At 34.2% G+C, this 25,002-nt stretch overlaps 1 protein-coding gene across 1 annotated transcript; it reads right to left on the bottom strand.

Annotated features, from left to right (window-relative positions):
- Positions 1–469: 469 nt before the first annotated feature.
- Positions 470–23,669, bottom strand: wech (tripartite motif containing 71 protein wech). The gene is made up of 8 exons (XM_071588144.1): positions 23,473–23,669; positions 15,155–15,708; positions 14,586–14,929; positions 13,027–13,591; positions 10,528–10,832; positions 8,257–8,397; positions 5,363–5,974; positions 470–4,691 (listed from the first exon to the last, which is right to left on the bottom strand). The coding sequence occupies exons 2-8, from the start codon at positions 15,705–15,707 to the stop codon at positions 4,479–4,481; spliced, it is 2,733 nt and encodes a 910-aa protein (XP_071444245.1). The 5' UTR covers position 15,708; positions 23,473–23,669; the 3' UTR covers positions 470–4,478.
- Between the last annotated feature and the right edge of the window lie 1,333 nt (positions 23,670–25,002).

Raw genomic sequence — 25,002 nt, 5'->3', positions numbered from 1 at the left:
TTTACATAGGCCACTACACCATATCATACAAACTACGACCATTAAGATTTTTCATATTTCCTTCTAAGCTTAGCCTAGAATTCATTTCACAGTACCTTAATGTAAAAAGCCTTATTCTACATTGAAAAGAGTTAGTTTTAGAGCATGATGATACGAGAATGGGGCATGAAAATTAGCTATTCATTTTAATGCAAAGATGGCTGACATTTTAAAATAAAAGGAGATCATTATGAAACAACAGATTGCAATCCATAGTGACAATGTGAAGTAATTGGTTCCCTCCATGAGGAAGGAAGGTTATGGGTTCATGGAATTTGTCTCACCTCTGACCTAAGGGCACCTCACACTCAAGAACATATTCCTTTGGACTACTATTGTCCAATAGTAGAATGTTCCACTCTATTTTGGTATTATTTATCTGCTTAAACATTTCTGAATTGGGCATTTAAACACAATTAATGACAACACATTTTTTTAATCTGATACTTAAGTTTATTGCATCATACAATGACATTGTGGGTATATGACATAAATACAGAAACAACTGAACATTCTAGGGTATCTCCTCACAAATATTAACATTTCCTTTGAGGTAATATCCTATTTTTGAGCATACAAACTATCCAACGAATAATTTTTTTTCATCAACTTGGAACACCACAAATTATCATGAAAATAATATTACTTGTTACTTCACCAAAAGTGTAGGTAAATGATATTATATTAGATATGCCAACTCTCTTCAGACTGTGAAGTATCACAAAATGATTATTTGACCACTCAATCCATTAGCAAAAAATTAAATGCAAATAAGAGGCACAAAAAGACACATGGTATTACCACAGCTACACACACTTGTACGATCAAATATCCTTTTTTTAAAATTTCATATTAGTAACAGACATATTCAATGATTTTTGGAATTTCTGATGCTCCACAATAGTAGAAAATATTATTAGTCAATAACTCTCATCAAATGAAATTTGACAACAATTCTAAATGAATGCCACATATATCTTGGAACCAAATGCAAACTCATTAGTAGAAATTCTCACAAGAATTTTTTTTACTATGGTTCAAATATTAACCAATCAGAACTATATGATTTTGTTTTAATCAGATACCTCACCAATGATTGCTGTCAATCACTATTGCTTTCAGCCAGAGAGCTATATTTTTACAGCCACAAGACATAGGTATTGGATATAAAATTTTGCTAATATTTTTTTATGAAGATCTGAGCACACCACAAAACTCTATTCCACATAATGAAAATGATACTTTAATAATAATACAAATCCTGTTTTGTGTGTCTACAGCAGTTTTCTATAAAAATACTAAAATAGAAATTACTGCATTGGTTTTATTTTCTAGGCCCTATTGACAAGCACTGATGCCTAAGAGGAAAGTAATAGGAACTGGCATCTTCTGTAATGTATAAACCAACTAGGAAATGATACAAAAATAAATCCTTTAAACAAAGATTTGCAATGTCTATTATAAATGCATTCACTTCAGAATTACTCGTATGCTTTAAACTGAATTATTTATGTACTTAGGCAAAATTTCAATGGTAATTATAAAATAACAATACCTTGATTTGGTATTTGGTATCCTGGCAGCTCTACAAAACTTGAGCTTGTTACAAATTTAAAAATATCATTTAATTTACAGAAAATATGGTTCTAATTTTACTTAACAATTCTTTGCATCCATTTTTCAGAACAGAAAGGCACCTATATCAATTATTATATTTCATCAAGAATACTTGAAAGAAATACAAGTGGTTCTATAAACATTGAGCTTTTAAAGTCATTGAAAAATAAATGACTTATGTATTCAGTCTTACGGCTCTTTTAAGTCTTACAATGTTACTTCATTCACCCTTGGACAAGAGTGATTCAGGGATTAGAATCATAAAAACATTAGAAAATGCCAAACAATAGCAGATCAGTCTTAAGGTCAACATTTACAGTCTATACCCGTATACTTATTTGTTAAAACACAAGTTTAGAGACATTATCAATGCTATATGTAAAGCAACACCTCAAATGAAAAATGATATTTTAAAATTTCATTCCTGATTAAACCAGGGAGAATAGCAACATTTTCAGCGTATATTGCCTGGCCTAAGTTCATTTAAGTTTTATCCTTTCATATTACTAGGAAATTAAGCTTTGATCAGGCACAGGAACTTAATATAATATCTTTTTATGTTTCACAAAAAGACAGGAACAAAATATAGTTGCCTCATCAATATGGTAACGACAATGATTCAATAATATCATAGACATAAAGTGCTACCATACAATTAACAAAAATAAAAATTACCAATGATTTTTAATATAACCTCATAAACACAAAAATGTTTTTTTAAAAATATCATTTGAAAATACAAAATTTATGATTGATACTAAGGCGTTGCAATGTTACACAGGCAAAATTCACCTTTGAAATTGGAATTTTGAAAAAAAAAAAAAACATCAATCAACGGAAAACATAACACTTTAAGAACATAAACTATCGCACAATTAAAAAAGAGAATCATCAGAAAATTTATGAATACAAAAAGGTATAGTTATTGTTCCAACAAAATTCATCACACTAATATTTAACAGAGCCAAAGGAAAGACACTACCAATTTTTATCTTCTCATTTTATACAACTGCTGCCTTGAGGGCCCACCATTACTCAATAAAACTCCCTGAGTTAATAGTATCAACAATAGGGCAGAGGTAGCAGCTTAAAGCAATTCAGAAACCTTTGGCTTCTGAACATTCCTATTCTCTTAATCACCCCTTATTACACAATATGGCAACTATGCAAGGAACTTTAAATTCACATAACCTCCTATCCTTTATCATCACCTATTCTATTTAAAAAAAAAAAAGACAGCTAAATTCATATTGCACATCATGGTGCAGAAAATTTTAGTTGATAATCACAATAGAATAAAATCATTTAGAACATGAACATAAGCAGTTCTCCCCTCTGAATAATTCATAAATATTTCATCCTACGAAGGATTTTTAAAAAGTAAACAATAATTCCTGAGATATGAGCAGCTATTAAAAGCTGCCACATAAAATCAATTTGCACAACATACTGTTAAGGGAATTGAAAATTGTAAAGTATCAAGTTCTACAATTATTTTCCAATGAAGTTGAGGTGTTATCTTAAATTATATAGTAATTTTCAAATAAAAGTATTTTCATGGAATAATTAATTAACCACAACAGAGTCTCCACCTTCACATTCGCATCAGTTTATAACTGTGAAAGCCTTTACATAAATTTTAATGGGAGCACCAAAAACTCTGTTATCCTGCTTGACTGAAAGGCAAATAAATACTGCCCTGGAGGACTAATTCCAGCCAATTAAACAGAGAGGTTAAAGAGTTATGAAATGACAGAAGACATAAGACCTACAACAATAATATTCTTACTGCTTAAATTTTCTATATTCATCATTTAATCATGTAGGTAACTGTATGGATTTGCAATCGATGATTACGTAGAATGAAATACTTTCATCAAACCCCATTGCAAGTTCATTATAGAAACTGATTCACGTGGTTCACCCGAAAAATTAATAAAATAGGTCATCAGATAATAATCCACTAATTTATAAGAAATCATAATTAAATATATGAAAATATTTTAAAAATATAAGAAACTTGAATATTTAAAAATAAATGTTTCATGGAAGACAATTATCTATAATTATAAAAATGAACTCTGGCAAAACTAGTGTGGACATGTTTCTGTTAAGATTGCAACACGTGTTGCTAATGTTTCTTTTTCATTTTAGAAACAGAGGGTAATTCAATTATTATGTTGCTCAATCATGGATACCTTTTCAGTTACTCTAGTAGCACTATTAACCATTCACATCATTAACAACAACCGAAGTGATATTATTATTCTGTGAATGATTTGCACTATTCCTTGAAATTCTCCAAGCTGAAATAATGTCACATGACAAGACATCAAATCAATGAATAAGAAATAGTTCCTTATAAAGATCTTTGATTCACCATAAGTGAAAAGTGTGGATCAAAATGACAATTTTTTTTATAATTTGAAGAAAAAATTAAGTGTGATCATAATGGGACATAAAAGGATTCAATACAAAAATAAAGAGTAATTGATAACCCCACAGGAAAGAGATTTTCCTCTCTTGTAGGATCACCTAGCCATGAGATCTTTGGATGAGAATAAAAAGTCAACACAAAAACATGGTTAAGTACCAAAAATATCAGAGCTGAAAACTTACAAGCATAAAGAGATGGATCGCAATCATGCCACTGCTACAAAAATGGGCTGTCTATTGAAATATCAACACAACATATTTTATCTTGTTCAATTGGATATCAATTTTGCTCGAGATTCGATTAAGGCATGATTCAATTTTCAACATTTGATGCGAATAAAGAGTTATATGATATAAACAGGCCTTAAAATATTAACCATATTCTTTTAAAAAACCTGTACTCTATTGTTGCCGAAGTCTACCACCACCACCCGACCGTTTGGAGTCACGCAAATTCCCGATGGGCGGTCTATTTCCCCCGGCTTCGTCCCAAAAGTTCCCCACTGAGTCAGGAAAGTACCATCCGGCTCAAACACCTGAATTCGATTATTCCTTGAATCTGCAACAATGATGCGCCCCTCTTCATCTACTGTTACTCCCTACGAAAAAAAAGGACTTAAGTAAGGACACAGCGACTGAGGAAGCATAGTGACAGGAATTAAAACAGCAAAACCCCTCCGCTTTAGCATGTTATGAAGTTTAAAATGGCAGAATTATATTGAATGAATTTTCAGATTAATTCCCAATGAAACAATCATTAATACAAATCATCTTCAATAATATGGTAGTGAGTTTTATTTCTGATTTTATTTCAATACCATTTTCAAGTCCGTAAAATATTTCATTGAGTCCCTCAAACCAGAAGTATCCCTAACCAAACATGGAATTTGAATATATTAAGATGAAGTCATTTGGAAATACCCAATAGCATAAATATTTATGAATACAAGAAAAAATGTATATTATTATGCAATATATTTTAATCTATTACACTAAATTTAAGAATTATATTTCCTCAATGTCCATCCACTCAATGGAATGACACCTATCCCTTAATGCCTGCTAATAGTGTATCAGGGGTTACTTTGAATTATGATATCACAGCTGTTACCAATTCAAGATAAATATTACCTTAAGATGAAACCTTGAATTGCATAACCTTAAAAGACTTATAAGAAAACCCTCAATTTCAGGGTTATTAGAAAACACACTGCTTTGAAACGAAATAATAAGCGGAAATAAAATTAGAATTTTATGATTTTTTTCTTACCTGAGGTCTCATGAATTGTCCTTCGCCATTTCCAGACCCCCCAAGTGATCTTGCATTTAGAAAGTCTGGATCAATTACGACAAGTATGTGATTGTTGAAATCCGTTACGACGACATGATGAGTGGTCCAGATAGTATTGTTTGGGCTGGCATCACTGCCACTGGCACAGCCATTCCCATCCGATGTCATTGGTGGCAAAGACACACCAACAGGTTGATCTTCAGAAGACAAACACTGCTTTCCTTTGAGAGCAAAATTATCATGATGAACAGCTGACTTGTCATTAATTTTGATTTTCCTGCCATCCATCTGAGCAAATGGAAGCGAAGCAGAATTAAGAGAATTTGGGGAGCCGTGCCTGAAGAAACAAACTCCCCTGGGTGAATCAAAGTGCTTCCACATGCCTGGTGCGCTTGAACCTTCAAACCCAAACTTTTGGATAAATATTCCAGCTGGAGTAAAGAGCTGGACTCGATGGTTTCGGGTATCTGACACCACGATGGCACCAGAATCTGGTGCACAATCTACATCCCAAGGATAGTGAAATTGGCCAACTCTGCTTCCTCGTTCACCAAACATCAAGAGGAAAGATGTATCAGCAGCCGAAAATACCTGATGGAGGAAAACAACGGCCATTTTATCAAATTTTGCCATTCACAGCCAAATTCTCTAATATTCTTAAAATTTCTATGAGACCACAGCAATGGTAGCAATCACTTAAATTATCATCAATGAACAAATGACTCAATAATAAATCAACTAAAAGTTGCAAACAAATAATTAGGGGATTTCAGTAACCTTTTGTTTTGAATCATTAACCAATTAACAAAACTAAAATGTATAAACCTCAAGAGCGCTAAGAAATATGAAAAAATCAGTTAGGAATCGATTGAGTCTTTCCTGCCAAATGTGAGAATATTTAGCAAAATAATAATGTCTGTAAACCATAATACATACCACTGGCTAATGTCTAATACTTCATTTAGTACCCTAAAAATGTTTTAATATACACAATGACTGGAGATTATACTTACTGCATATGAGTAAGCTTATATCAATACATTCTTGTCTTTTCAGAATGATGAAAACCTAAATTTGAATACAAATAAATGAAATGATCAAAGAATAAAATACAGGAACACCTATTCGGTTTCCATACACTTTCATGAATGGGCTTTTCTACTCAGTAAAAGGATTACCTTCTCAGCATGAGATTTACCGATGGTGCATAACAAAGAGGGAAGGGTAGTAATACAAATCAGGTAAAAGACGGATTGAAAAAATAATTCAAACATAGAGGTCAGAATATGGAAAGTATGACATTGTGTGACTTCATGGTACTGATTCCCATTGCTCTTCTACCAAGAATCAAGTATTGCCTTTGCCATAGATGTACAGTATGGTAAAGTACATTCCTTGTGATCAAACATGGATATTTTGCCTTGAGAACAAATCTAAGGACCAATGCAATTGCAAATTGCATTAATGCAATATCTTCAGTACCCACCTAATTATTTAAACACTGAGAAGCAGGAATAGTAAATGATCTCATGACCTGATGAAAGAAAGGCGCAAGTAAGTAACTACTACTTCTGCAGAGGCAGTGAAGACTGTAAGAATTTTCTGATCGTGGTGCTCTCAGTATGAAATGCTGAAGATCTCCAGAAATATCAAAGTAGCCCTGGACCAAATCCTGAATACCTACACTTTCCATCCCAAGACAAATCAAGTTCTGAAAAAGTGACCATATTGATAATTGCTGCCTCAAACATTGTGTATAATGACCTCCCTTAAAGTCATAATACCTAACCAGTTGGAGGAAAAAAATTGAATAATTAGTAAATATTACCAAGTCATGTTAACCTTTTATATAATTGTGTACCCCAAAAATGCCCAGTAACATTATTGGAATGGGCTGTTTTTATCACAAAGTGTTATAAAATCCTGTATCCTGCCATGCCACATTATTGAGGCAACATTCTATTTGAGAGGTATGTTACATTATAGAGGGGCATAGCATTCAAAGGATATTGAACCAGGGTACTGCCCAGCTTAACAGAGGATCTAGGTCCGATGGGTGCCTTCTGTTATCCTAAGCAGTGTGATTCATTGGCAGCCAGATCTTCCCAGGAAACTGCAGATAGTTCAGGGAAAGGAACTGGCCACCCTACTTGGATGTGGATATTTCACACTCAGTTTAAGGCTTTTTATGCACAAGGTGAGCTCTACCCTTACTATCACACCAACCTATGGGTTGACATTTGTGGTTCACCACATGAAGCCACGTAAAAAGTAAATTTATGAAATTATAACAAATTGCTTGAAGTGCATAACTTTCAAGATTAACTTGTTTTATTTTGTCATTACGCTGAAATTATGGATGCCACTAAATACAAATTGGAATTGATTTGAAATAAAGGGATGTGTCATTAAATGAGGGAGAGAAAATTATGGATAATTAAAAAAGTAAACTCAACCTAAGTCTAATTTAGAGGGTAAAATTAACCAAGGTTTTAATTTTTGATAACCATCCCCATTTGATCCCCATCGTAAACAAATATGGGCAGAAATCAGAGGATGTAGGTTTGAAATGGTTTGAAAGAAAAAGGATGTAAAGAAGAAATCATAAGTAGTACAAGAGGAGAATCATCTCTCAATTAGGAACTAATAAGGGATAACATACTTTGCAGACTTTGGAATGCCAAGCATAGTCACTACCATGGACTCAAAATTGTACTTATTCATATACAATACCAGCCATAAAAATAACTTTCACCACTTTCATTGTCAAATAGCACCACTTCTATGGCATATCAAAGTCTACTAGAAGAACATGCAATCCAGGGTACACTGCATACCCTTTACAACAAATTATGATGTGGTTCAATAGTTACCTGTATTCTGTGATTGTCCTTATCTGCAACAACTATGCGACCCAAGCAGTCGCAAGCAACCCCAGCAGGACGCTCAAATTCCCCTCGTCCAGAGCCCTGCTTTCCAAAAGCTCGAAGGAAACGCCCTTCTGAAGAAAATATCTGAAAGAAAGAAGTAAACATGATGCTTGAAATGCTATTATCATTAAAAATTGGGGAAAATGCAGGCAAAAAGATTTCCTAAAATGGACTAATTGATTTGAATCCAAGATCAAAAGTGCCCAACCACATGGCTAACAGTTGAACTTAATAAACTCTATAAAGCACACGACAAAACATTAATCTACAGATTTAATATTAAATCATTTTATCACCAATATAGTTCATTAAAATAAACCTTGATGCAAGTTGATTGTAGCAATTAGATTAACCCATTACTTAACATCACTTTATAAGTGGCTTTGCAATTATTTAAAGCATTAACTAGATTATTAACATATTAAAATGGATGGATTAAGACCTTTGATGATACCCACAGATTTTCGTTTCTCCTAGGTTATATTTTTTTTATTTAACAAGAAGTGCTGAATCATTACCAATGCGATTTTATCTTATTACATACTCATACTTTTAGAATTTCAACTTCCTCAAAATTTATGAAGATTTTTCAATAATTGTATACTACTTAATGGCAGCTAATGAAGAGGACTCAAATCACAAATAATCTTAAAGATATATATATATGCAATGTTTACATGATGATGGACAAAACATTTCATAGTTTGATGATAATAAATTATATCACTAATGTTGTCACACAACATGTTGAATATCATGTTTGGATATCTTGGATACTTTCCTAAATATTTTTGAATGGTTTTATTTGGATGTAAATGTTAGCACTTTCGAAAAACACTTTCAATCCGATCTTAGCCACGAATATTCTTTGCAGTCAATGGCTTGGTTTGGTTCAATAAGTTAAAATTGCAACCGATTTCCCCACTCTTATGTGGGTTGTTCAATAACTCCTTAGAACATCCAAGATACGTATGGTATTTAAAAAGGTTTGCTATGAGTATGCATCATCTTTCACCAGACTGCTATTAAAGTTTCAGCTAAATCCATCAGGTGGTTTCGTCTTCAAAGTCAATTGAAGCAACAAAACTTTTGTTTATGTAGAAAAATTAAAAAAATTAGTTCCTTGCAGTGATTAAACACACATTTAAAAAGCTACACCAAAAGAGATCAAAGCAAAGTTGGATGACGTTCATGGCACGTGTTCCCATGTTTGCATCTCTTTAATATTGGATATAGGAGTTTAAATGTGACTGTACATCAACAAATGATGAATATCTTTTTGTATCAATATTAAGTGTACACAACAAAAAATGATGGCATGCACCCAAAACTGATAAGAGATCAGCATATTTTTTTTATTAAAATTTAAAAAAAATTCAGTTCTTATCATGTTAGTTAAGAGTACTGAATGGATTAAAAATGCTACTTTCAGGATAAATATGTAAAATGTCAAGTAATTTTGTTGACTAAAAATTAATTTCAGCAGCAATAAATACAGGAAAACCCAAGTACAGGGATTAAACTGGAGGCTTTTAAAATGTGGGTGTGGAGAAGAATGGAGAAGTTGAAATGGAATGAAAAGAAAACAAATGAGGAAGTACTAGAGGGGTTTATTGGGGGAAATCCTAAGGAGGCAGGAAAAATGGACAAAGGACTTATTGATTGGCAGTGGAATGCGGAAGAGTGTAATAGAGGGGAGAATGTTAGGCAAACGAGGAAAGGGCAAGAACAGGATAGGGATGTTAGATGGGATGAAGGGAGGAAAGAAGTACACTGAGATAAAGAAGGACTTGATGCAGAGTAGGTTGCTGGATTGTTTGTTAGGAGTCATAAAATATGTATTTGGTAGTAATGCCAACCTAAAACCTATCTTAACCAGTAGATTACCTGATAAATGCTTAAAATTCAAATAGCTTAATCATGACATGCCGGCTGAAAGCATTTGCATGTCAGAGATGTTGTTTCAACCAAGAAATATTACTTAATTTAGAAAAAATTAGATTTCAAAGATGAACCTTGCCACACAATAGATACCACAAAGATAGCCTCTCGTCTTTTAAGACTTTTCAATTCCAAATCATAACACTTAATTTGCAATCCCTTCATATACATTTTCCAGTAATTTACTCTTTGCCCCTTTGTTGCTAACATACGTATTAAAGACAGGTTTCACTGTAAACTGCCTGAAAAATTGGGTATTCAAACAAAACTTACCTGAATGCGATTATTGCTTCTGTCAGCAACCACAATATTGCCACGTTTATCAACTGCTACTCCCCAAGGCCGGCAAAGTCTTCCCTCTTCTTCACCTTCCCCTCCCAGCACCAATACTGGATTCCGTACATTGGTATAGTCTCGAATTCTGAAAGCTTGCACGATGAAAGGACTCCCTCTGATATGCTTTCCTCTCAACAGAACATTGATGGAATGCGTCCCCTCCTGTGATGGCATCCAAGATGCATTGATAGTTCCACTCACGTCCTGCTTAAACTTTTCCACACTCCCATTTGTCCAAGAACCTTATATTTTTGCAGAAAAATAAAATTTTTGATGAGTTAACATCATTTACTTATTTCACATCATGAGACACATTATTAGTATATCAAAAAAACTGGTAAAAACACTTTTTATCCTAAGAAGCCATTAACTTAGCCTCATAATAACTATCCTCCTTTCTGATATTATCAATAATATGCATGTTACTGATAATATCAACAAATATTTTAGGGGTAAGGAAAGATTAGGTACCAATATGCAAGTCAAAATGATATTACGTAATATTAAGTTAATTTGGAAGATTTTTAAATTTTCACATTTATTGGCTCAACATTATGCAATGTTTGCCAAACTGATAGAACATATTACTGTTCGCTGAATTCATGAAGCATGCCCTCTTAACACCAAATTGTAAGTCATAGATTATATCCTATGCCTCCGAGACCTTAACTGTCAGTTACAGTTTCCTCTTTGGGTATTATTACAGTTATATTCTTTTATAGTTTAATCAAAACATGAGCATGTTAAAAAATCTAAAGAAACAAGGAATTTGCCGTTGAGTCTAAGTACGGGATGAGCTATAAATTTTAACACTTACATTGAGAATGCTAATGAATGTTTATTTAATAAACTGTACTTAATAGCATGCACATGTAAGACACACCATCATCTCATAAGAGCATACCCAAGAAACAGTTGTAACAGTCCGCACAATAGCAAAAGTAATTTATTGGAGTGATTAAAAAAAAATAATTCCACACAGTAGAGTAGAGTAACACCTGTTTTGTTATGATCAATTGAGATAAAATATGAAGCTTGTCAAATATATGGCTTGCACTTCTTTTGACATAACACAAGCAAGCAATATGCTTAATGAGCTTAATAATAACAATGCCCACTGCAACACTCACCACTTGAATACTAAATATCATATATAAGTAAACACCCTAACTATCTAAATATAATGGAGTCAAATAGGTAGTACTGAGCATCTGGGGTAAAAACAACATTTAGCATCGCATGTTAACCCATTGAGTTTGAACCTTCACAGATAAAATGTGGGTGATTTTTAAAGCCATAATTTAGGAAAAAAGGTGCATCTTATATGCCATCAAAAATGTTAGTTCACATTGCCAAACTCTTAGGTATCTTGATTCTTACTTGGCTACCATGTGGAGTATGCCACCAATTAGAGGGAGACAAACTGTGAACTCCTTGTCCTCATTAAGAGTACGCTCATATTGATACCATGTTTTATTCCATTGTTCCCCAGTCCCCAGACACTTACATAAAATTATCAACCTAACCCAAAGAGATATGACAAACTGTTTGGTTGCCTCCACTAATAACTATGAGTACGTTTCATCCTTGCATCCAAGTTTAAAAATGACCACAGAAAAGATTGAAGGTGCTATCAAAATAAATAATCAACTTGATTTTTTTTCATTGTTTCTCATGCCTTTTCAATGAACCCTTGATAATTTTTGGGCAACTTATCCCATGAAAAAATGACAGCTTAAATGCAAAAACAAAATTATGCAAGTCACCAGAAAACACATCTATAAAGGTTGAAAATATATTGGGTAATGAATGTAATTGTTGAAGATAATCTCTTGAATATCTGTGTGTGTGGATTATTTGTGATACTATCTCATCCTAGCACCTCAAAATTTCAATTAAATGACAATCATAAAGATGAAAAAATGCTCGGAAACTTTGATATACTTAAAAAATAAAAGTTTGAAATACCTCAGCTTTTTATAAGTTTTCAATTTTTATCACAAAATTAAATTGCTTAGACCTTATTAATGTGGCCCTTTATAGCTATAATTAATTACCATTCATTATAATTAATAACCAGATCAAGAACTACAAAAATGTAACTGAGTGTTAAAGTTATTGAAATGTGCCATTGGATATAGTAACTTTCCAAATAACTTAATGATAAAGTTGAGGGAGTGATATGATCAAATCAGTGACCAACTTCTACCAGGGCTTAAATCCCAGGGGGCAATTACCTAACAACCTTATAATTAGGACTATAACCGATTACTATTGAAAAGGGACTATAAACCAAAACTGACTGATATTACTCTTACAAAGACAAAACGTAGAATGTTTTAACTCAACCAGCTTTAATTATTTTATCAGATTACCAGTTTATTTTTATTTAGCACCATGAAAATGAAGATTAGTATAAGTTATAAGTATTCTCACCATCTGGATTTTGAACCTTGATTGTGAAGGCATCACATGGGATGTCGGACAACTGGCCCAAATGGTCACGCATACGAACTTCAAAAGATGCAGAATGACCTACTAGGGCATGTTGAAGGCCTTTTCCAGATGCCACGGTGAACATGGAAAAGGCAGATGAGACCACCCGACCAGCTGTTGTTAGAGCATGAAGAATGACAGAACTATCCACTGGTGACTGGAATGCAACATAATCATCTTCACATGGCTTCAAGATTTCTTCAACTGAAACGAATGCTCTCTGCTGAGGTGACATAGCATTTGTTGCTCTTGACTGAGAACCAACATGAGATGAAGAAGGATTCAGTATGAAGTTTAAGATGACATGGGCATCAGGGGTGGAGAGTGGAGATCCAGGTGAGGATGGGGGAGGAAGAGCTATGAGGCGATTGAGAGCCTGCTGAAGTTGATTGGCACGTTCGGACAAGGACCCTTCTTTCAAGGTTCTCACTTTTTCCACAGATGCAATCAAGTCATTCTCATGTTTAACAACAGCTTCGGAAAGACAACGGGCAAATGTGCGAATCTGCAAAAAAAATTTATCCAAATCAATTATAGTAAAAAAGAAGGCATAAAACTTAACAGTGAATATGAGCTACTAAATTAGATACAAAAACTACTTGGCAATCTTAAGCAGGGAGTAACCAATCAAAAGCTAAAGATGTGTGCCATATCCTCATGCATCCACCGTAGAAAATACTGGCACAGAATTAGTCATCAGGATTAATTTACAGTTTATGCCATGTGAGCATAATATAAATAACAAAATAATCAGTAATTGGCAAAGAGATTTAACATAAAATCTGGGTTTTAGGATGCAAATTTGAGGTTTGGATTTCATGGACAGCTGTCTGGACCATGAAAAAATTACATAAACTCAACGGTTTACAAAACTTGGGAAGTGTGCAAATCAAAGGCTTCACCAAACAAGCAAAAATTGAAGGAGTGATTGTTGTCATTAAGAGGTAATTTGTTTTCAATAAGAAAGACAAGAGTAAGTTCTGTTATTTCAAAGTAGTCTCATGTAAGTACTACATGTGCGCAGTAAAGTGAAATGTAGTTGGCAACATTTTACAAACATCTGCCAATGCTAAAATTGTTCATTAACTTGAAAACTATAATAGTAAAAAAAGTACTTCTATTTGTTCATCATTACACTTTTCAAACAGTTTTATTTTCACGTAGGTAGGCAATTGGGAGGTGCCCATTTCATTTCAGTTACAGAAGTAACTGTGAGGATTAATAAAACTACTACATGGTTCAATTACTTTGCAGAACTTGGTAAAAGTGAAATTCATACATCCAATGAGCATACTGCAAAATAATAAGGCACTGACTTATGAAATATCAAAAATGTAGCCATTGGGGAACTATTTGCAAGATAAAAACTATATTTTTCTTGAAATTAGGGAAATGAAAGTTTTGCCATGCATAATTATCAACAAGCCTTCAAATAAGGTAGTCTAACCTCTGTACCTGTGCAGACAAAAAATGTTACATATAATCATGCATCTATTTACCTGCACAGTTGCCAATGCAGCTCGAGCTGAGACACGTTCTGAGGTTGCTCTAGTAGCTGCAATTGCTTCCTCAATTGCAGCTATGGCAACATTCCTGGATTCTGAAAATATGCTTCCCTGTTTACTGTGATAACCAGGTAAACTGTCAGTGGAGGTAGGGAATCCACGATGATTTATACTTGAGTGTCCTACTGGTATAGATCTTGATTCTTTGATAGAAGATCCAGAGGGTGAAAGAAGGAGATGTAATTTGGCTCCTATGTCAGATATTGGACTGGAGAACAATGACCCAATTGATGTTACATCGACTGGAGGTTGGATGTCTGTAAATTTCCCCCCTTGGTCTAAAAACAAGGAAAAAAATAATTTAAAAATTCAGTAAGATTTACAATTGAACTGCATCCCAGAGCAATGTAATATAATTTTCTGGACACAAGAATTGCAAAGACGTAATGCTTGATTTCATTTGCAGCACAAAAATAAACTCATTTGATAATTACAAAAAACATTTGTGCATTCACACAAAAAATGGTCCACTCACAATGATGATGATGAGAACCTATACTCACCAGAACGATGAAGGCCAGATATTTGCTCTTTGCATAAACACACCCTCTGATGTGCTATTAAACAGCTTTCACAAAGGGCTTCATCTCCACAACCCCTGCACTTGTCAATAAACAATGTGCTCTCGCTGCAAACTGAGCAGGTGTGCATGGAAGTTCTTGAAGGAGAATTTCCTCGATCAATTGAGAGACTGCTAAATGATGCCATTGAGGATTCAGGGAAGCTGGGAGGTGACTGACCATGAAAGGAATGTACTGGTGTCATAGACCTCCCGTTGTCATTCAGGTGTGTGCCCAAGGAAGGAACAGGACTTGGGGGAGATGACTGTTGGAGTAGGCTGTGGAGATGATGGTGATGGATGAGGGTGGAGCCATTGCTGCCATAGGATGAGGATGCAGTGGAGGAAGATGAAGAGAGAGGAGGGTGAGGAGGAGAGACCGGTGAAGAGGAAGGTCGTAAAGATGATGGTATAGGCTCAAAAGGACTGATGGAGCACCCCATGCCAGCAGTTGACTGAGCCATTGATTTGGGGTGATCACGATAAGTGGTGGTCATCCTGGAAATTAAAATGAAAATCTGTATTTAAGTTCACGCCACAAGGTCTCTTCAAGATAATTTACAATTAGAAATTACTTAAACAAATATGCTTCCATCCTATTTTATTATCACAGTAATTCTTGGAGAATGTGGGATTAAAAAAATGTACAATTATTCAACTACACTGAAAAAATATAAAATTACTCTTCTGATACTTTTCAATCACTAGTATGGCAATAAGAACCATTAAAGGGTAAGATTGTGTATTCCATATTACATTTCATCATTGGTAGAAAAATGTCCACCATATGCAGATGCATTTAATACATGAACTTTAAGGAATATGATGCTAAATCTTTCAAATCCTTAGTTATTTCAATTCTTCAAAAATTTTTGAACATTTAACTGGACAAAAATGCTGGAAAAATGTTTCAATATTTCTTGAACAACACACCATCAAGGTATTTAATTTATATTTATTTAAGTACCAAAAAAGAATATATCCGCAGATATATTCTGTACACAATTTAAGAGAAAATATTATCAACGGTTTGTGTAATTTTGAATAGTAAACTGATAATCTTATCATTCAAACCATCTCAACTAGAACTTGAGAGATTGTCTCAATATTGAATGAGTCATTGATCAGAATTGATGCACTGCTAGGCTGATTAACATACATATCAACATAAAACATGATAGTCTACCCTGGAAATAGGATACTGAGAATTGAAACCTGTTAGCTAAATAGGTTATTGATGAGATCAAAGGGGAAGAGAGTAGGTTTTTGAAGTCAGGAAAGTGAACCGAGGGGCAAAAGAAGTAGGGTTGTCAGGTCTCTCATATTTCATAAATCTGACATATTTAAGCCGAAGTGAAAAAATCTCCTTGCAAACATTTTTACAAAATTGTCTCCCATATACCCTTTTCAAGTACATATACAATAGCAAATTGCCTGGATTGGGCAAAGATGTTTTCAAAACAGAGAATTAGAAGTAAAATTCACTACTTCCTCAAAGATTGATAACTAATGAATCTCGCCTTCTCTGAATACTAAATCTAACCTGCTGCTGGTTTAAACTGAATAAACTGATGCTTAACTTCTCGGAACATAGACACATCCCTTTTGGAATTCTGTAGATGAGAATGTGATTTTGTGCTAAAAGGTATAGGAAATCAAAAGTTATATATTTCTGAAATATCAAGGAAAAAGTTAAAAATACAAGTGAGAATTAACAAGAAACTAAACCAGAACCAAAAGATTCCATTTAAGTTTGTCTACCTTCCAAAATGGGAAGAGTCATACCTTTCGTTGATTCTTATTCAGTCAAACATTCTCTCTGCAAAATCAAATTTTCATCGCTCATGAGGCAAAAATGATTTTCCTCAGCATGCTTCATTAGCAGATAACAGAGCAATATATGAATTAGAAGACATTAAGGAAGATAACATTTAGGCCCAGTTTTATAAGGCCTTGTGAAATCCAATCATTACTCAATGTGAATGTTAACTTAACTTGGATATAACAGACAAATCAGAGTTTATACACAAATAAGATTGCTCCCTAATGAATGTTAACATTTTAACTGCAGTAACATCATTTGTCAGTTATAAAGCTGTTTAACCGTCAATTTTGAGCTTTAGAGAGGTTTGGCTTTAAACGGGAGATTAAATTAACCTTCAGTTTGATGAGGCATTAAAAAACTTGGCTTTAGCCCAAAGAGTGCCACTTATGTCCTTCCAATTACTAATCCTCATCCATTTCATTTTATTTACTCATTAAAATAATTCATTGTCACTTTAGCATTTAAGGGAGATTTAAAATGGACATACGAGAACAATATATTGCTTCCCTCATCCTAAAAAAACAGCCTGATACTTAACGCGGCAATAAAACCTTCCGTTTCACATTTTTATTTCCTCCCTTCATTCTGTCCAACATACGTGGGTGGTCCCAAAAGTACCCGGCCTGACCAAGAGATGGTGGAAGTTGTTTGAAAAATATCACTGTTTTAGAAAGAATGCAATCTGTAAAGCATATGTTTCAAGTTTGAGGACGCCACGTTGATTAGTATTTATGTTTGGCAGCCATCAACAGTGAACGTTTTCAGCAAATTTGCTAAAATGGAGAATATTGGTCATTGCTATGTGATACAATACTTTTATTTGAAAGGTCTCAGCCCAACCAATATAAAATCTGAACCAGATTCTACTCTGGTTGAGTCTCCTACAGTAAAATATTAGGTAGCAGAGTTTAAATGAGGCTGTACCAGCTGTCAAGACGACCATCGCATTGGTCTACCAAATGAGGTGATGACTCCTAGAAACGGTGAAGAAAATCTACCCAGTGATACTGAATGATCGTCGACTGAAAGTGCACAAGCTAGAGCATATAGTAGGCATTTCAAAAAGTTTACTACATCGCATATTGACTGAAATTTTGGACATGAGAAATCTGTGTGCAAGATGGGTGCTGTGCTTGCTCACACTCAAGCAAAACCAGTGTCATGAAAATGTTGCAAATGAGTGTTTAGCAAAGTTTCACAACAACAAAGCAGAATTTTTGTGCCGTTTAATTTCCATGGATGAAACATGGGTCCATTACTTCACACCCGAGACAAAAGAACAATCAAAATAATGGATTCAAAAGGGAGAACCAGCGCCAAAGAAGGCGAAGACTGTGTTATCTGCTGGCAAGGTGATGGCGTCGGTTTTTGGGATGCGCGTGGGATAATTTTCATTGACTTTCTTGAAAATGTTAGAACTATTATCAACAACGAGTATTAGGCGAACACTTATTGCAAAGTTTGAGCAAACAAATTCAGCAAAAGTGGCTACATTTGGCTAAGAAGAAAGAGTTGTTTCATCAAGATAATGTACCAGCTCACAAATCCGTTATTGAAATGGCCAAAATTCATGAATTAAAGTTTATATTGCTACCTCATGCACCCTATTTGCCAGACTTAGCCCCCTTGGATTATTTTCTAGTCGCAAAATTGAAAAAATGGCTCGGTGGTCAAAGATTTTCCAACCGTGAAGAAGTGATGTCGGCAGTTAATGGCTATTTTGAGGAGCAGGACAGTTCTTAGAGTAAATAGGGTATCGAACTTATTGAACATCACTGGGAAAAGTGTATAGACCTGAAAGGAGATTCCAAAGAAACTGCGGGAGATGCCGCAACAGTAACTTTTAATGGAGTCATCCGCTAATGTGCATTTCAATGCAACAATTTCAGAGTGTAAAAATCCCAAAATTTCAGAGTTTAAGAGGACGCCTCGGTAGCTTAAGTGGCTAAAGCACTCGACCAGATATTGAGGGATCTGGATTCGAATCCCAGTCAAGGCGAATGATTTTTACACTGAAATTGTTGCACTGAAAGGAGATGTTGAAAAATTAATAAATTTTTTCCATAATTTTTGTGTTTTCTTTGTTGGGTCAGGTACTTCTGGGACCACCCTCTTACATTTAGCTTTACCAAACTGAAAAAGAATGATTTTAGGAAGAGCATTTTATTGCTTAAAGTAACAAAATCAAAGATATCACGCGAAACATAAACGGACAGTCAATACTTCTCAATATTTTTATATTACACCAGAACTTCTCTTTCCCAAGATGGTTCAGCATGCCTAATAGTACTCAAATCATGAAAATATTATTAAATATATTAGTACATATGTAATTGTTGTTTCTGTTGAGTTTGTATTTACATCTTCTCTATAATCCTATCCTTAATTCAAAGAAGTGAGACACATACTTTTCCACAGGTTTTATTTATACAAAACCAGTTTCCCCATTAATAAGGCATCTCCTGACAACTTTCTGAAACCTGCATCTCAATTTCCAAGGCTAAATGTTACAGAAAGAGAAAAACAAATTGATAAGAGTCATTTGGTGGTTTCAAAACTATCCCTTATTTTCAATGTAAATCTCCTCCTTTTTCGACAAAATTCTGGCAATCATTGGCAGAGGGGGGAATGCTGGCAAAGCACTGTTGAGGGAGAAATGGAATTGAAATGTTTGACTGCATTAAGGGAGGTAGGATGTACTGTAATTATCATTTGTGATCTACTGGTTAAGGTAGGTTTTGGATGGACACAAGCTAACGGTAGTGTTAATTTCCTAGTCTCTCCTTAGTTGGATGAATTTGAGGGGCAAAATGGTTTATTCCAATGGAAAACATTAATATCATGTCGATAGGGTGGGGCCTAGAATTGTTACATTGCCTGAAAAACACAGCCAATAGAAAAAGAAAAACAAAAGAATGGTACTTCGGAAGGACTGAAAGCTAGTCTAATGGACTGATAATATTTGAGCATTTAGATGAGCAAAATTTTTAACTTCAATAAAAAGTTGGAATTCAACTGCAGGAAAATTCAAATTAACGACCAAAACCAATTCTAACATTTTGTACAGATTAAATTCATTATTTTACAGAACTAAAACCTATCATTGCATTATGAATTCTATGGTTATTCAAGAGATCATCAATAATTTCAGTGACCAAAAATTAGGGTATCTTGGATATTAGGAATATTGTAACTGCTTAGATGATTCTCCAGCTGAACCCTTTGCTATTTCTTTCCAACATATGCCTTCAAGATAAAGGCTAGTTTTATACTTAGCACTCATAAAATATAAAGCCTTCCTCTCACTTTTGTAAAACTATTCCAAGACAGGTATCAAACAACGTTGCTGAAAGATCTGAAATCTCCAACGATCTGAAAATCAAATATCTTTACTGAGACTGGAAGTGTGCTGGAAATTGATCCGATGAAAATCAATACAAGACACTGGCATATGGTAGAATACTCGAGCCACTAAAAGACAATGTCACCTAGTGTATTGCCTTATAATGGTTATTTGATTGCACTACCTCGCGACTGAGTACTTGGCTCAGCAAACAACTCCAGGTGAGAAAGGGCAGAGGTTAAGGTCTTGAACCAGGGCTCTCATGGATGTTTTTAAGTATCCCAGCCAAATATTGGAATCTTACATTTATAGTCCTGACACTAAAATGGAGTTTATTACTCTCAAGCTACAGTTTTGTAACAAGCAACATAATTTTGAATTTATTCAATGCCAAAGGCTAATTCCTAGGTTGCCATACTTGCCATTACAGCTCTGATACTCTGCCTAAATTAAATAATCAAAAGCAGAAGTTCAACTCTTCTTTGCCTTCCTTAAGAAATGGCTATAAACTAGTATTAACTTATGCTCTCACTATCCAAGTCAACCTTTGAACTCAAGGAACAGGTAAAACAGAGGGTCAAAGAAATAGGTGTAGAAATGAAGAGGGGAAATGACTGTTTATTTAATTATGTTCTAACATGGCAATAATCTGAGCTAAGAGCCTAGCCTCAGTTTAAAAGTGAGAACACGAAACTATAGAAACTTAATGAGATGCTGGTCGTGGAGAGTCATGCAAAACTTCAAATTATGAGTCCTACAAGAATCATGAAACCCTATTTCTTAGCTAACCACACTGTGATAAAAAAACCCATAAACACAGTAATTAACCTGATGGTTGGTTAGGTTAGATGGCAGTTCACCCAGTAATGAGCCCAACAGTGTGTGCAATTCATACATCAAGGTAGGTGGGCTGGTTTCTTTCCCTGGGCCAGCTATTGTTTCCCAGGGAGATCTGGTACCCAAGAAATCACATGGCTTGGGTGGAGCTGCAATTGCCCAGAGAGTACCCGGGAATCGAACCCATCCATCAGTAATCAAACGGTCTACCCCGGGACTACCGTGACCCATACACTGAGATATGGACTTTAAATCAAATGGACATGCCATCCTGTTTCCAACAGGAAATCAGCTGTGGGAAATGGAATTTATATTGAAACATAAGTATTTTTTGGATCCTATATTATAAAAATGACCTTTAGATGTTCATGCAACCCACTAAACCTTTCTCCAGGGTTTGTTACTTGTGCTTGCCATGACTTTAAGCCCAAACAAAACAGTCAATGAAAAGCATTAGCAACCTCCTCTAACAAGGAACTCTTAATTCTTAATACTAAAATTAGAGGCTTCTATGTTAATAAACGATGAAAACAGCTTACCAACAACATTCCACCGATTAAATTTATCACGTACTTTATGTCAATTACTTCTGAGTTAGGACAAAACATTGGAGGCAATGGCCAGTATTTTACATTATGACCTGACTGTAGATGTAATAGAGTAGATGCCAGCTGTCCACTCAACATATCCAAAGTGAATGTTGATGAAATACCTAAATGAAATATTGCAGACTAAAAGATATAACACGCACGGGGCGTATTTTATTCGACTTAATTTCCCAAAACGCACATGGTTTTTCCCAATTAAATTTCTTGAGTGCACGTTTCGTTTCTTCCAGTTGCCAAAAAACATTCCGGTGTTGTTCGTGCGTTTAGACGCATTGCTGCTCAATTTTCTCATTTATTTAAATTGAATGTTTAACTTATTAGTCTGAAACTGGCTCTTAAACTTAAATAAATTGTAACGTGGAAGTGTCAGGTCTATGAACCGTAAAAATCCTCTCAAGTATCTTGCTCTATCATTGGCACGCCATTCAAAGTTATGTTTAAACCGCTGGTGGAATTTTCCACCATCTTCGGACGTTACCTCAATAAACAGAGAGAACATAAGGGCATGCACATAAAAGTTATCAGTCGACACTCCATGAGTTTCAGGTATTAGGTGCAAAATATATTTTAGGAGAAAGATGGAAAATTGAATGTTATTTCAAGAATGATTAGCAAAGCAATTGATACGGCCGATAATCGTAGGAAGAAACGAATACTAAGGAATTCTACGGAACAGAAATTTTTCAATACATTTCGAATAGCAAACGGAAATAATTACGACAGCGAGATTATCTCAATAAAACTCATATTCATGAAATGACAAATAAGAGGACTTTCACTTCTCCCGAAGCAAGATCCGTCGTGGTCTTCATTCGTCTTCGCGACAATTTTTAAAATATCCCAATTATACATCACATGGTATTATCTTTATATTGCCAAATCGGCCATTAAGTTAATATTTTATAAGAAACATCACATCATGCCATAAGTTCTGGTGATTTAAGCCAATATACGATAAAATGCTGGGGGTGGCATTAAGCACGTTTACTAACTCTGCGAATAACAGAGTGGATTAAATTTTGCATATTCTACGTTCAATGGTTTCAAAATTAATAAGCTAATTTTGATCATTAGTCGTTCACTTCCTTTACAGGCATTTCTTTTCAGTGGCAACAGTCACATGAATCAGCGAACGCGACACTACTGCAAACCTTGCGCATTTCAAGCTAATCAATAATGGCTACCCTGTCAATCATAAAAAATAGGACGCTGCCTTAGTGACGAAGTCGGTGAGATTAGAAGAAATACTCCAATTTCCGAAAAAATTATTCAGTCAGAAAGACCTTTTGATAATTTAGTTAAAATTACGATTAAACATTACCAAAATGTAAAATAAATTCAAACCATAATTTACTAAATTCATTTGAGGATTGAGGGCAAAATCAGCTATCATTTCAGAATAACTAAACAATTTCACTGAATAACTTGAACATATATTTCAATAATATGCATGGATGTCGGGAAAAAATATGGCAGACCGCAAATTGGCTTCATTCTAGTTTGGGATAGTTGCGTAAGGTCAAGGACCGCGAAGCGTCAAAAGAGGATGAGTATAAAACCATTCAGTGATTTTATTACAATAGTGATGAAATCCTAAAAATAAAATAAACATCATTAACTTTAAAATAAATCTAATCCTAGATATATACCTTCAAATGGTCCTTTTAAAATATGTCTTCATTTCATTAGTTTGCAAATGTTTGTGGTTCTTTCTTCGGCAGTATTGACTTCTCTGCATAACTTTTGAGTGGCTCAGAATAAATTTATTTCTAGGAACATTAACTGTAAATAAAACTCTTCATACAAACAACCAAACACCGATACATAGGAACAGCTATTTAGCTACCATGTCCTGGGTCAACAAGTTTACCATTACGCCATATGCTGATTTTTTTTCTCTGACGTATGTGAGAAAAGTGCATGTGACCAGGCACAGCCAATTGTAGGGCGTTTAAAAATATTTGGTAGTAACCAATGACTGATTTTGTTTCAAATTTTGGATTAGGAAGGCGGGAAAGGCCAAATCCAAAAATAAATATGGGAGATGGAATTACATTGATGTGTTTAATGTATATCTTATGGTGAAAATCGTGACGGAGAATCGTTCAATTGAACTAAATATTTTTGGGAGCCAACATTTTGACTTGGTAGGTAAACTCTTGAAGTATTTTAAACTAATATTCAAATGGTATCTTCGGTACATTTTTCACCGCAGAATTCTGGCAGTAAAATCTACCGTGGACAATTTAATAATTACGGCAAATCAATATTTAATACAAAGAGTTAATTATTCATTAATGGCGGGATAAATTATATCAAAATAATTTAGGAGAACACTTGAATTCATCGCGGAAAAATTGATAATTGCAATCAGTATATTCAAATGAGGAAGCATTCAATGAGTGGACTTGTTGTGCAAATAATGTAAACTATAATTTTTCAGAAGGATTAAACTAATTAAGAGGAAATGCATGCAATTATCTACTATTACATTAATTTGATGTTTTTCTTAGCATGATTGACTTTACTGTTTGTAAGAGAAGTAAATACGCATTTTGATCTTGAATATTTGTAAGTTCACGTGGATATCTTGTCCATTGATTTGATGATACTAATAAGAAAAATGTCAGCATTTTAAATGCAAGTTGGTTAAGTTTAAAAATATAAATATATCAGAAAAACCTTTTTCTATTAAGTGTGATTAAATTTATTTTAGAAATAATATTTAAAGAACCCAGGGAATGCACTTTGGGAAGGTATTTTGGAAATACATTAACATTTTGGAACAAAGAGGTGCTCATAAAAGATGCATTGGTCAGGCAGAGATGACAAAAGAAATAAAGTGCTTTTTACAAGCCAGATAATGAAACAGAATGATAAATGTTAATAGTAGTCATCTACATCAGAAAACGAAATTTACCCAATCGGCATTAGAAGCGAGTTTTCAAGATATACACAGAGCAAAACATGTATGAAAAATTAAGCATACTTAAGTTTCAGGAATTTTTTATTACATTTTTTAAGCAAAATTGTAAAATAGCAATTTGATCAATATTATCTTAGCTGTTGGCATCTCTCATAATCTGACTTAAAGGTGAGTAAGTGAAATTTTTTGCATGATATCTAATAATAATAATATACTTTATTCATCTTATAATCATATTCACATATGGTAGATG

This window comes from Hetaerina americana, unplaced genomic scaffold (assembly GCF_022747635.1).
Source record: "Hetaerina americana unplaced genomic scaffold, ioHetAmer1.1.p SCAF_3, whole genome shotgun sequence".
NCBI classification, from domain to species: Eukaryota; Metazoa; Arthropoda; class Insecta; order Odonata; family Calopterygidae; genus Hetaerina; species Hetaerina americana.
This window is presented reverse-complemented; position numbering and strand designations above follow the sequence as displayed.